Source organism: Schistocerca americana, chromosome 1, assembly GCF_021461395.2.
Source record: "Schistocerca americana isolate TAMUIC-IGC-003095 chromosome 1, iqSchAmer2.1, whole genome shotgun sequence".
In the NCBI taxonomy this organism is placed as follows: Eukaryota; Metazoa; Arthropoda; class Insecta; order Orthoptera; family Acrididae; genus Schistocerca; species Schistocerca americana.
In genome coordinates, this window is record NC_060119.1 from 1034669547 (window position 1) to 1034684582 (window position 15036).

Here is a 15036-nt window from a genome sequence, read left to right on the forward strand (position 1 = left end):
AACTTTAGTATGAAGGCACATTCCTTGTGAAAACTACTGCAGGGAGACACCAAATTCTCCTGGAACAAGGTGCACAAAAGTTCATTCCTTGTCCTCAAGGAGGTGCTAACATCTTTTCCAGTCCTAACACTGTATGAGGAGAATACTGATATTGAACTTCACACTTTTGTTGTGGTTATAATGAACTACTCTGCAACCAAGAAAGAGAGGGTTGCAGTTGTTTGGATCACCAACACGTTTGTTTGTTTGGCAAACCATTCATCTTTGTGTTGGACCACGATTCTCTATGCTGGCTGACTAGCCTGAACGTTCCGTTGGGTCAACTGGCAAGATGAGCTCTGTGGCTGCAGGAGTACAAAATCACAGTAATATACCAAAATGGATGCAAACAGGACATCAACTGCCTTTCAACCAATCCTTTTGTGGAACAAAGCAGCATGGAAGAAATCTCAGTCATCACTGCATTAAACAACATTGCTGCTAAACAGAGGAAAGATCCAAGCATTGCTGGAGACCACTTAAGCCTTGAAGGAGGAGGAACTGACCAAAGGAGAAATCCAATTAATAAAGGGAACAATGTGTAAGAGAAACTATGATCTGATTGGCAGAAATGTTTCCTCATTATCCCAGCTAATCTACAGCCAGTCATCTTGAAGTTTTCCATGACATTCCAACATTTGGTCACCAGGGATTCGCGAAGACTTTGGACAGGATAAGATACAGGTATCATGAGCCATATGTCCACCAATTCATTAGACATTATTTGGGTAATGATAGCAACAGAATAGTGTGCCACAATTACCTCTGTGGCATCTGATACTGATTCCATTTGCAGCAGCACCATTCCACTAAATTTGAATGGGCCGCTTATGAAGGTTCCCTACGTCAACGAACAGGAATTAATGGATAATAGTCTGCACTAACTCCCTCAATCGCTACGCTGTCATCAAAGCTGTACTGCCTGCCAAAGCTTCAGATATTACAAGGTTCCTTGGAGAAGACAGCATTTTGAAGTATGTAATACCCAATTTGATTATCTCTGATCATGGAAAGGATTCCCAGTCCTGACTAGTCTCAGAGGCAGTTTCCATTGCTACATCACCCACAGGATGATAACTGCCTACCATCCACAGATGAAAGGGCTCACAGAACATATTAATAAGACATTGGTAAATATGCTCTCGATGTATGTTGATGTCGAAATGAGAGATTTGAATACAACTCTTTCTGTTGTGACATTTGCGTATAACACACACAAAATGAGACACTACAAACTTCAGAAAGAGACCTGGCTTGTATATGGACAATGGATGCCCAGGAGAAGGACCAAGCAACAATGACAAGCACCAACCAGTGAGTTACAGTCCTTGAGCCTTGGTATGGCATTTTACACCTGTGTGGAAAGTGGAACTATTACAGAAGTTACTAAAGCACTACTCTGGACTACACTGTACCCTTCAACGCTTGCTGGGCATCACATATGAATGAGGATTACAACCCTGCATCATGAAGACAAAAGCACAGAGACATATCCACGTCCTCCATATGAAGGCATATTACAGTCCAGAGGCACAGATCGATGATAGGAGGTTCGAGGAACCTGAAGACCCATTCGACTACCGCAAAGCTTCCACGATAGGGGCTGTACTCATTACAGTACTCATTACAGTAAAGACGACTAGACAACATGACCAGAATGTGAGGATCTGTCATACATAGGATGAACGGGAAGATCAAGATCCATGGTGTTGTAGTCAGCACCAATGAGAATTTCTGAGACACTGAGGTGCTGTTTCTCCAAGAATGGTACAATGCCATGTGCTGTGCTGCATGCAGTGTGGCATAGTGGTTACTGCCACTAGCTGTCATGCTGCGGGTTGCCAGTTCAAACCCAACCACCATCATTTATTTGTTATTTAGTATATACCGTTTCTGGATGTTCTCAAAATTTCTTGTGTTTATAGTGTTTGTATATTTTGAAATATTCTGTTTGTAAACAAGTGCATGATAAAAAGTAATGGTTACAAATTCCTTATATGAAAACTCTTAAAGGTTTTTAAATAAAGCAAACTTTATTAACATTTTACATCCTTCAAATCTACATAATAGTTTCCAAACACAGTCATCCTGGCAAGAAACACATTTCTCCCAATGAGAGACCAGATTGCTGATACAGTCACTGCAGAATGTTTGACTTTGTTGATGGCGCCACAACCTCATCTCTGCTTGCACCACTTTTTTAAAAGTGTTCTTTAATTTATGGAAACAGCTGAAAATCAGATGAGGCCACGTCGGTACTGTGTGGCGGGTGATTGTTGGCATTCAACATCAGGCATCAGATTGTTCCAAATGTCTCAGCACTCATGTGTGTTGTAGTATTGTCATGCTCACTGTGTCGACGAACTCTTCAGATTCACACTTTCAGTTTTCTGAGAGCCTCACAGTACTTTGCAGAGTTTATGGTGGCATCTTTAGGCACGAATTCCAAATGCACCACACCTCGAACATCCCAGAAAACTGTGAGCATGACTTTGACTGCTGATGGCATGGGCTTGAACTCTTTTGGTGTTGGCGATCCTTTGTGGTGGTACTCCATTGATGCTCTTTTGTTTTCAGTCCCAAAATGGTGGACCAGCTTTCATCACCTGTCACAATGTTGTTTAAGAACCACTGACCCCCATGCTCAGGCACGTTTTCTGCAATTAGAAACTCGACTACTATGCCCTGTTTCTCACACACTAACACAGTTACATCACACGCTGCCATTTTGTACTCTACAATTCAGAGCACTCTAGTGGCAGAGTTTTGCAGTTTGTATCAGCGACGCATGACATGCAATATCTCAAACAAAACTGAGAGCAGAATACAAAATTAGGAGGCATTACTTTTCAGTACACCCTTGTGAACAACAGCACTCTCCATCCAAGAGATCAGTTCGATTGTGTCTGTATGTTGGTGTTCGTAATAAATGTGCTTTCAGTGCTAAGTGCTTTGCATCACTGAAGTCCATGGTTTTGGATTTGATCCTGATTGCTGTTATGACATGACAATACATTACCAATTGTTTTGGGTCAATGACAATTTTGTATAAGAATGGCAATCTGACTGACCTTCAGTTTCTGTGCTGTAGTACCCAGACGAGCAAATGGTCCTCTATTTTTATTATGACCCTGCATCTGTGCTGATATGCTCTTGCCACAAAAGTTGCATGAGACGAAAACTTGTTGTGCTGGTGGTTTACTGGGACAGCACGTTCTGAATACAATGTCAAATTGTGCTCTTTGATTCCACAGCTGCCAAGTGTCCAGTAAATCACGGTAACTGCAATACATATATTGAAAACAAATTACTACACAGTTAATTTTAATGCCGCTAATATTTATTTTGACACGAATAAACATTACTGTAGTCAAAATCTGAAATATAATCTGACAGAGAAAAAGTCACAAAACAACAAGTAGTAACTAAAAGTAAGTATAATTAAAATAAAAGTTAAGTATGTGGTTACCACAGTTATTGTGGAAAGGAGGAAGAAGGATGAAAGGTTAGATTCTATCTCCTCATCAACAATAAAGTTATTGGAGACAGCATTAACTTAGTTCAGGACATGAATTGGCTACTGCATTGTGTGGACACAGCATAAAGATAATGAACTGTATGAGGACAGAATCTGGTATGGTATCCCTCAGCAGGACATCCAACAACTATATCAATCAATGCCAATCTGAATAACTGCTTGCTCAATTTGTGAAGCTCTATCCCTTGAATACGTCATCCAATTTTTCTGAAATCGAATCATTTGTTTGTCTGTATAGGTACATCACATCTACCAATTTCTGTACCATTCAGATAACACCTTTGTTCTGCTTTGTTCTTTTTTTTTTCTTAAAGTGCATTTTCCTTTTGAAATGTTGGTTACGCATTGCTTTAGTCTTATTGATAATGGAAAGAGTAAAGGTAACAACACACCATATAGTTGAGGGATGGAGTGGTTGGTAGAAGAGTGAAACTGAAAATGTTGCCGAGCTTTTGAATGAGTCCTCCTTCAGAACTAGCAGAATATACATACATACCAACACACACAAACTTGCATGGTTACGTTGCCCTGACACTGCAGTTCACCTGGTACAAGGGCTAATATTGGGTGGAGTGGGCAAGGGGAGAAAAGCGGCTGGGAACAATAGGATTGTTGAAGAGAAGGGGTTGATGGTGGGAGGGACAGACAGTAGCAAGCACATGGAATAGCAATTTGCCATTGTTGAGATCAGCCAGTCGCAAGGTTGGAATAAAAAAATGAAAAACAACAAATCCAGATAAATATTATTATAATTATTCATGAATAACAAATAAAAATGTATATTGGAAAAAATTTGTTCACTTACACAAATAAAAACATTTATTCATCATCTGTGAACAAAAAAAGTTATGAATAAAAGGTAAATTTAAAATGCAAAGAGATTAATTATGGGCCAGAGATTTTCTCTGCTCAGGGACTGGGTGTTGTGTTGTCATTGTCGTCATCATCATCATCATCATCATCATCCCTCCCCATCGACACGCACGCCGCCAAAGTGGTGTCAACTCAAAAGACTTGCACCAGGTGACCAGTCTACCTGACAGGAGGCCTTAGCCACACGACATTTCATTTTTCACTTCCTTGAAAGTTCACATATTTTCTTTCAGTAATGTCATATGTAGTAACATTCAGGGTAACTCATATTTAAGAAAGAAGGTCTTCATTGCTCAAAAATTGCTGTAAGAGTCATAATTGGTGCACACCCACAATGATCTTGAAGACATCTGTTTACAGAGTTTGGTATTCTGACTACAGCTCAACAGTATATTTATTCTCCCATGAAGTTTGTTGAAAATAATCCATTCCAGTTCAAATTTGTTGAAAATAATCCACTGCAGTTCAAAAGAAACAATGATGTACCAGAAGGAAAAAAGACTTCAGCTCCAGCCGCCAGCGTGTTGCAATATTAAGACCTCTTATGTACTTTACGTCCCTCATGAAATTTTTACATCCCAAAGTGCTATGTAACTGCACAAACCTAGGTCTGGACCGCAAAATTACTCCTCCTTGTAACACAAGCTTACTCAGAAGGAAACATGACCATCTTGCATTAATATTCTCTAGCTACATGTACACATCAGAACAAAAATGAAGAAATCTACGCAACTGGAGAATTATTATGAAATGAAGTTAAACAGCTTAATCATGCCAATCATGTTGAAGAATAGCACATCTCCTGAAAACATAATTCACTTTACTATTGTGAGCTTTAAAATAAATACACAAAAAAGGAAAAACCACAGCTGTGTTAGTGGTTAAATATCACTATGATACTTATTTAATTAGATATTAACTTGTTTCATTCATTTACACTGCATTTTTTAATCACAACACAAAAACATTCAGATCAAAGTGATCTCTGGAACATGCTACAGGTCAGAAAATGGACACTTTGACATAATGAACAAAGCATGTCAATAATGCGAAGATGGTGCTTCACAAACATCTTACTAACTACAATGTATACGCTCAGGCACTAGGGGGCTGCTGTGGGTCTGAGTGACTGACAAACATCCTGTGCATGCAGAAGATCAAAACTGTACTTTCAGAAGGTCATAACTGAGTACTACCAGTATTATGTCCCAAATTTTCATGCAAGATCAATTGCTGGGGCTGATATCTTGCAAGTGTGCTTTTTTCCTCCTTAAGATATGAGGACAAGTTGGTGACGTTTCCTAGTCAGAGTTAGTCCAAAAAACATTTAATTATTTTGGATATCCACAGCATTCCACAAAGAATCACATTTCTGAAGTTTTGTGACGCATTATCGCTAATGTCATTTTAGGAGCCCTTAGATTTTAAGTCTGTTGATAGTATCACTACCAATCACTACTGAGTTCATACTTTCATCATTGAGTTTGTAGCATCACAAACAGAAGAGAATTGCTTGACTATTTAAACATATCAACTAGGATTAGCAGCATTAGTACAGCTGAGGAAGGTGTTGGAGATTAGTCTCCATTGGCTAAATTCTCATCTTTGCCTAGGTATGCAGACTACTCTCAAATGTTCATTAGAGAGGGAGTGGAGGAACCACTGGCAAGTGCAGAGTTAATTTGATATGGCCGTGTAAGGAGAGTAGCTGCTAACTTGACTTTGCATTTTTTTCCCCACTGTAAGAGGTGAAAGAAGTGATAAGAGACATAAAAACTGATAGGATCAATAGGGGATCAAACCTATGGGCAGTCTGAAACTTTTCTGAGCCTATGAGGCACACTACTTTATAAAGCATTAGCAAATTTCTCATCAAATACAAACTGCACTCAGCCACATGAACAAACACTGGTTACATATGACACGACACATTTCTGTTTGAGAAGTATTCAAAGAAAATGTGGTGATATTCTACATCACAGGTGGGCAAACCAGCAGCTTGTGGACCGCATCCAGCTCACGATTGGTTTCAATCTGGCCTGGAGGAGAAATTCCAGGTGAACATAAAATGAATGTACTCTCAAAAACATGTGTTTTGAGCCTTAAATTGTTGGGGTGGCTTGGCATGTCAGGGAAGGAGTACCATTCATATTGGTACGTTGCACCATAAACATTAAAGTTGTAGACTTCATAGTTTTGACTTCAGCCCTATGAGCATTGCTGTCGCATCATGCCGGCTGTTGTGGCCGAGCAGTTCTGGGCACATCAGTCTGGAACCGCGCTGCTGCTACGGTCACAGGTTCGAATCCTGCCTCAGATGTGTGTGTGATGTCTTTAGGTTAGTTAGGTTTAAGTAGTTCTAGGTCTAGGGGACTGATGACCTCAGATGTTAAGTCCCATAGTGCTCAGAGCCATTTGAACCATTTGTTGCGTCATGATGAGGGGGCCCACAAGCTTAATGAATTATGCGAATTTGGCCCGCGGGTCACCAAAGGTTGCCCACTCTTCTACGTTACTCATCTTTTAAGTAACAAATATAAATTAACAAATAATTCTTTATACTTGCACAGAGCAACAATTCCTTTATCCATGTATAATTTATGTGCAAACAAATTTTTTAAAATTATCGATGTATTCCATTATTATCTAGAAAGAAATTTATTTGAATAATGACTATTTCTGAGGCAGAGGAAGTTGTGAGTGGCACACAATCACTTAGGAGAGTGAACTGAAAGAGGGAAATAGAACAGGGGAAGAGGGAGACTAAGGAGAGGACGTTGAGAATGCAGAAGGAGTCAAATTATCGACACCACTTCACTATAGTTTGACGCAACATTGCATTTGGTCTACATACTACCAGGAAAAAAAAATCATCTGGCATTGTTGGCTGGGAGGTCCCATCCGGGAATGTTAAGCCACCGGGTTACAAGTCTTATTTCAGTTGATGCCACATTGGGTGACGTGCGCATCGGTGATGATGATGAAGGACAATGATGAAAAAACAACACACAGTCCACAAGCAGAGAAAATCTCCAATCTGGCCAGAACTCAAACCTGAGGCCACTGAGTGCAATTACACGTATTGGCCATACGAATAGTACTGTTTTTGCATACTTCATCTTTGGGGAATGCTTCCAATTGCAGTGTCATTTCCATTGCACATTGTGATTCACTTGCTATCCCTTATGCAGCAGACCTGACAATTCACCACTCTTGATAAGCTGTGGTCTTAGTGAGGAATAACATGTGTTACTTACTTTCTAAAGTTCCTATGCATGTATGTATTCATTTCCTCTGAAGAGCCACTCTGAAAGCTTAGCAGTGTGGATGGTCTTGTTTTTGTATCTGTTGACCACTCAATACCACAATTACATGGTGAGTTATTACTTCTGTTCTGTGTCTTGTGTTTAAAGTACATTCTTCTCTATTCAAGTAACAAAACTTGTTCAATCCAAACTCTATTAACTTTATTACAGTCTGTCGAACAGACTATAGGTCCTGTAAAAAGTGTTTACTAACTAGGATAATGTTTAATTTTCTTTAAGTCAATCAAGTCTTTGAAGAGAATTCAATTACATTGATGGTTTGCACTTTGAAAGTTAAAATGCAAAAGATGGATCAATCAAAGTTTTTCAGTATCCAGAAATGTGACAGAAGTAATTCTCAATCATGGAAATATCAAATGGAAACTATCTTTCGTGCTGAGAAATTGCTGGACATTGTTGCCGGAAGTTAAGTGAGGCCAGTTAAGGTTTGACGCAGTGTTGACATTAAGGTCATTAGAGATGGTGCTGAAGCTCAGAATATTTCAAAGTTGTGGAAGGAAATCCGTTGTGCCTTTTCCAATGAAGCACCCTTACATTTGACTGGAGGGATTCAGGGAAATCACAGAAAACCTAAATCTGGATGGCCGGATGCAGATTTGAACCGTCATCAACCCAAATTCGAATCCAGTCTGCTAAACAATGCACCACCTGGCTTAGTATGGCATGAGCTTAACATAACAAGAATGCTTTCTATTCCCCCTGGTATAGAATTTACACAGCTGCAAACTGTTACGTCATGATGTGCTACAGCAAATGGTATATGGAATTAATTAAAGATAAATCATGAACAGTGATAAGATAATTCATGAACAGTGATATGCAATAAATTAAGTTCTATGGAAATGAGGCAGGTCAGTCTCTGCCCCAAATCACATAAGTATTCTGTATATTTGTTCGAAAGTATATCATTTCCAAATTGCATGTTATCAGTCGAGCATAATATGTATGGTCAGTATTTATGAGAGCCTTAGATTTGACCTCAAGTCAAGAACTGTTAAAAATGATATGACTTTATGTTGATGACACATTCATTACCTCCAAGGATTAGATAGATCAACTCTTAGTACAGGAGGAGATATATGTTAAGTTTAGACAAAAAGCCATTATGGTAAAGTTGTCAAAGTCAGCATCTGATAAGAATGCGGTTAACTTTTTGGGTCATATTATAGATGCAACAAGATTATAACCAGACCCACAGCATGTGAATCCCATAGTCAAATGTCCCTGTCCAAAAAGTAAGAAGCAACTAAAGTCATTGTTAAGTTTGGTCAATTTTTTAGGATGATTCTGAGAAATACAAACATAAATGATCTTAATATTACATACTTATTAAAACAAAAGTCAATGTGGAGATTGAGTGACAAAGAATGTGCAACACTTGATAGAATCACAAAAGACTTAATGAACACCTAATTATTATACTATGCAAACTTCAAAGAAGTGTTTAAGCTATCTAAGGATATATCGGACTATAGAATTGTCTGTGGAGTGTTTCAGGGAGATGTATCTGACGAATCAGGTAACCATTGTAGTTCTGCCATAAGAGTTCTGAATCAAAATGAAAGGAATTATACAGTAATGGAGAAGAGAACGTCAGTGGCCGTGTGGAGCTTCAAGAGATTTAGATACTTACTAGCTGGTAACAAAACTAAAGTATACACTGACCATCGAATGTTGTCATTTCTTATGTATAGCTACACCACTGACTTATGACTTGGGTCTTATTCCTTGAGTAGTTTGACACATAAGTCAATAATATAGAAGGAATTAAAAGTGTTATTCCCAATGTGTTGTCCAGGTTACCTTTAGGCTTCAGTAATACACATTCAGTCATAGATTCAAGAACTAGATTTATGACATATTGCTAGAAAATATGAGAACATACTCGAGGTATGATGGTTACAAAGGAGCAAGGGCTTGATCACGATTCTAGTAGGATTATCACATTCCTTAAATGGTTAAAGGCAGGCAAAAACAGAAAATAGTTATTATGTAACAATATTTTACACTGAAGATGCAGGGAAAACAGTACAGACTGGAGAACATACATACCTAGTCATGCTCTGATAAGACATACAGAATATATTCAACAAGGTTATGGCTATTATGGTGTCAGAATGTGTATACAGCATATGTTTGTCAATCCATAGAACTTCTTAACCCATCCAAATCACGCACTCCCACTTTTGACCTCCTTCCTTGGATCCACAAACCCAATCGTCCTGGCAGTCATATAGTTGCTGGCTTCAAAGCACCCACGAAACGTATATCTGCGTTAGTTGATCAGCACCTGCAACCTATAGTACAAAGACTTCTCACCTATTTTAAAGACACCAACAATTTCCTAGATCCTTTGACTTCCATGCCCGTCCCACTCCCACCACTCCCCCTTACTTGCCACCATTGAAGCCACCTCCCTCTATACCAACACCCCCCACACACATGGTCTGTCTGCTGCTGAACATTTCCTCAGTCACCACCCACCTGATTCAAAACCTATCACATCCTCCCCACTCACCTTAATCAACTTTATACTTAACAACAACTACCTCACCACTGAGGGGCAGCATAAAAACAGATCGGGGGTACAGGCTTGGAAACAACGATGGCTCCTTCCTGTGCCAACCTTTCCATGGATCGCTTGGAGCGGGCTCTCCTCAGATCCATAGGCCTTCAACCCTTGGTTTGGTTTAAATACACTCCTGGAAATGGAAAAAAGAACACATTGACACCGGTGTGTCAGACCCACCATACTTGCTCCGGACACTGCGAGAGGGCTGTACAAGCAATGATCACGCGCACGGCACAGCGGACACACCAGGAACCGCGGTGTTGACCGTCGAATGGCGCTAGCTGCGCAGCATTTGTGCACCGCCGCCGTCAGTGTCAGCCAGTTTGCCGTGGCATACGGAGCTCCATCGCAGTCTTTAACACTGGTAGCATGCCGCGACAGCGTGGACGTGAACCGTATGTGCAGTTGACGGACTTTGAGCGAGGGCGTATAGTGGGCATGCGGGAGGCCGGGTGGACGTACCGCCGAATTGCTCAACACGTGGGGCGTGAGGTCTCCACAGTACATCGATGTCGCCAGTGGTCGGCGGAAGGCGCACGTGCCCATCGACCTGGGACCGGACCGCAGCGACGCACGGATGCACGCCAAGACCGTAGGATCCTACGCAGTGCTGTAGGGGACTGCACTGCCACTTCCCAGCAAATTAGGGACACTGTTGCTCCTGGGGTATCGGCGAGGACCATTCACAACCGTCTCCATGAAGCTGGGCTACGGTCCCGCACACCCTTAGGCCGTCTTCCGCTCACGCCCCAACATCGTGCAGCCCGCCTCCAGTGGTGTCGCGACAGGCGTGAATGGAGGGACGAATGGAGACGTGTCGTCTTCAGCGATGAGAGTCGCTTCTGCCTTGGTGCCAATGATGGTCGTATGCGTGTTTGGCGCCGTGCAGGTGAGCGCCACAATCAGGACTGCATACGACCGAGGCACACAGGGCCAACACCCGGCATCATGGTGTGGGGAGCAATCTCCTACACTGGCCGTACACCACTGGTGATCGTCGAGGGGACACTGAATAGTGCACGGTACATCCAAACCGTCATCGAACCCATCGTTCTACCATTCCTAGACCGGCAAGGGAACTTGCTGTTCCAACAGGACAATGCACGTCCGCATGTATCCCGTGCCACCCAATGTGCTCTAGAAGGTGTAAGTCAACTACCCTGGCCAGCAAGATCTCCGGATCTGTCCCCCATTAAGCATGTTTGGGACTGGATGAAGCGTCGTCTCACGCGGTCTGCACGTCCAGCACGAACGCTGGTCCAACTGAGGCGCCAGGTGGAAATGGCATGGCAAGCCATTCCACAGGACTACATCCAGCATCTCTACGATCGTCTCCATGGGAGAATAGCAGCCTGCATTGCTGCGAAAGGTGGATATACACTGTACTAGTGCCGACATTGTGCATGCTCTGTTGCCTGTGTCTATGTGCCTGTGGTTCTGTCAGTGTGATCATGTGATGTATCTGACCCCAGGAATGTGTCAATAAAGTTTCCCCTTCCTGGGACAATGAATTCACGGTGTTCTTATTTCAATTTCCAGGAGTGTACATTGATGACATCTTTGCCATATGAACTCAAGGTGAGGCTGACCTGTTACAATTCCTGAAAGCTTTAAATACCTTCTCCCAATTAATTTCACATGGTCCTATTCCAAATCCCATGCCATTTTCCTTTATGTTGATCTTGTCCTCACTGAAGGGCAACTCCACACTTCTGTCCACATTAAACATACTAAGAAATAACAGTACTTACATTTTGACAGTTGCCATCCTTTCCATGTGAATCGTTCCCTCCCAAACAGACTCGGCATTGAAGGCAAACGTATTTGTTCGGATGCAGACACTATACAGCAGTGCACCACCATTCTCACCTCAGCCTTCACTGGACATAATTATGCCACCAGCCATGTCCAAAACCAGGTTTCCTGGGCCATCACATCCAATCCTGAAACTGCTGATCCCTCCAAAAAACAATTTCAGAGCACATCATTTGTCACTCAGTATTATCGTGGTCTTGAATGTATTAATCAGCTACTTCGACAAGACTGTAACTTTCTAAAATCATGCCTTGAAATGAGATCCACTCTGTTGAAATTTTGCCTATCACATCTAGAATAGCTTTCGATCATTCTCCTGATCTCTGCAGTAACTTTGTCAGACCCTAGGCTCCCTCTGCACCCATCTCCCTACCCTATGGCTCCTACCCGTGTGACCATCCCCGCTGCAAGAGTTGCCCTACCCACACTCCTACCAACACCTATACCAGCCCTGTAAATGGCAAAACATATACTACCGAAGGGAGAGCCACCTGCGAAATGACACATCATATACTAGCTGTTATGTAAACACTATTTGGCCTTTTACATCAGCATGACCACCACTAAGTTATCAGTTAGAATCAATGGGCATAGGCAGAGGGTGTATACCAGCAACACACAATATCCTGTGACAGAGCATGCTCTACAATATGACACTTGTGACCTTGGTGCCTGTTTCACCAAACACCAGAACTCTGCAGCTGGAAACTAGTGTTACAACATGTCCTTGGTTCTCATCACCCACCTTGTCTTAATTTACATTAATTTCTTCTATCTCAGCATTTCTTCACAGTAACTAGTCCTTTCTTCATTCCATTTTAGTTATCTACATCTTTCATTTTCTGACTCGTCTAATTTTGACATCCCCCCCCCCCCTCCCACCTCTGGTACAACAATGCCCTTAGCTTTTCATTCTTATTAACTCATGCACAATGCTTTTGCAGTAATCTCTGTCTAACATATTACCCTGTCTTCCACCTTTAAGATCTCAGGTTTTCAAATCTCGTCCAGTGCAGGCCCCAACAATCAGTCTTTCCTTCTCATTCCATCTGGTAAGTCTCCCTTGACCCATGATTTTGGGGTTTTTTCAAAACGTACCCCTTTTCCTAGACCTCTGAAGCCTTTTTCCTCCACCCCTCTTCCTTCCCCTGCAACCCTTCTGCCAGAACAAGGAGCCCCTGGCTCCAAAAGCTTGCAAAAGTACAACCTGCTTTTATGTGTTTGTTTTCCTGTCGCTGCTTGGTGACTAGATTTTTTAATCTATCTAAAGACATTGGTTCAAAGGACGGGTATCTTTAGACTTGGTAACAGCTATATTGGCTCTGTGTGCAAAGAATTGATTTAAGGAATGTAATGAGATGACAGTGAGGCATTGTTTTCAATTGAGCAATAAAGTCATGGTACAGACGTCTTTCCAGAGTTCTAAAGGTTTTCCAGTTATTGCAAGGACCACGGGATATGTTAGCCATTCCAGGAATCCACATCTATGGTTAATAAAGGCCTGTATAATGTATCACAGGTAAGAAACTATCGTAGTAGTGGAGGTGTGTGGTACATATGCCATACTAAATAGATATGAAGGGTAAGTGATTTTATTTTCATTAGTTAGATAAATGAACTAAAAAAGGGTATCATACGTGTAAGTAAACTAAAATACACTGTAATAACTGATATGCATAAGTGATAAGGGAAGAAACATAAGTCCATAGAGTATAGCTGTGAAGACTGAGCAAAATGACAATCTGAGTACTTAAGTACCTAATAACCTTGCAATATAATGTCCATCATTAAGTAAGTAGCAGTGTGAGAGCAGTGGGAGCCACTAAGTAGTGTACATATATTAGGCAGATGTACCTTGAGTGTTTCTTTTTGGAGTACTTGTGTGAATACACGTGAGTCACACTACAAGAGAACAATAGTTGCAAATTAATACAATATTTGTCACAGCCCTTGCTACTTGAAGTGGATATGTTCTATAATGCATGTATGTAGTACCTGGGGCTGTCTGGACACAGAGACCAGTGAGACCATTCAGGCATTCTGCTCCTTTAAGGCAGGTAGTAATATGTATTGGCACAGATAGCGTCGTATAAGAATGGTTCAGATTGGAGAATTTCCTATTCATTACAACTGAACAAGCATTCAGCAGGTAAAACCAGGGACTCTTGTAAAAGACAAAATTGGAAAAAGTTATACAAGACAAAAGGATCGAGGTGAGTGTTAATATGAATTTTATTTATATTGAAAAAGAAATGCATTTAAAGGCTCTTAAAGAAATGATGAAGGGATATGTAAGAACAGATGAAGAATCAAACAACTGTACTTATTCACAACAACTGAATTGTTAGACAATGCTATCTGGCATAGAATCATGATATAATAGTTACGATAACAAATGCATTTTTGTTATGGACAATACATTAAATTTTCTCTCCGGTATTGGGTAATAAGGTAGAAGTTTTTACTCCATGATCGTTGAACTTTATGTACCAAACTGAGAGAATTGTATAATATTATAATTTCATGAAACTTCATAACAAAAAGAAGTGAAGCAGTAATTGTTTGCCAGAGAGCAGCAAGTCGATGGAGCAAAATAATCACTGGAAATGCCTGTCATACAGTATCCAGGATAATCTAGTCACTAAACAGCAATTACAAATTTCATTAAAAGAAACTGTGTAGATTAAGTTCAGATAATTATATACTGACTGTATAATTTCTACGTATGTCTTAAGTACATGATAGTGGACTGAAGAAGCAAGCAGTTAATGAGATCTTGAATTTATTCTCGGTCAAGTCATGAACCAGAAGTAATATATATAGCGAATAAATGGAAAATGAATGCAAATAGCCACATACTATATTATATACAT

At 40.8% G+C, this 15036-nt stretch overlaps 1 protein-coding gene across 2 annotated transcripts in view; it reads right to left on the reverse strand.

Moving 5' to 3' along the window:
* The window catches only part of LOC124616745 (GATOR complex protein MIOS), a 224283-nt gene that overhangs the window by 15777 nt on the left and 193470 nt on the right, over positions 1-15036 (reverse strand). For both annotated transcript variants that reach the window (XM_047145126.1, XM_047145117.1), the window contains exon 14: positions 3111-3321. In XM_047145126.1, coding sequence (XP_047001082.1) covers positions 3111-3321 — 211 coding nt within the window. The remainder of the gene's footprint in view (positions 1-3110; positions 3322-15036) is intronic.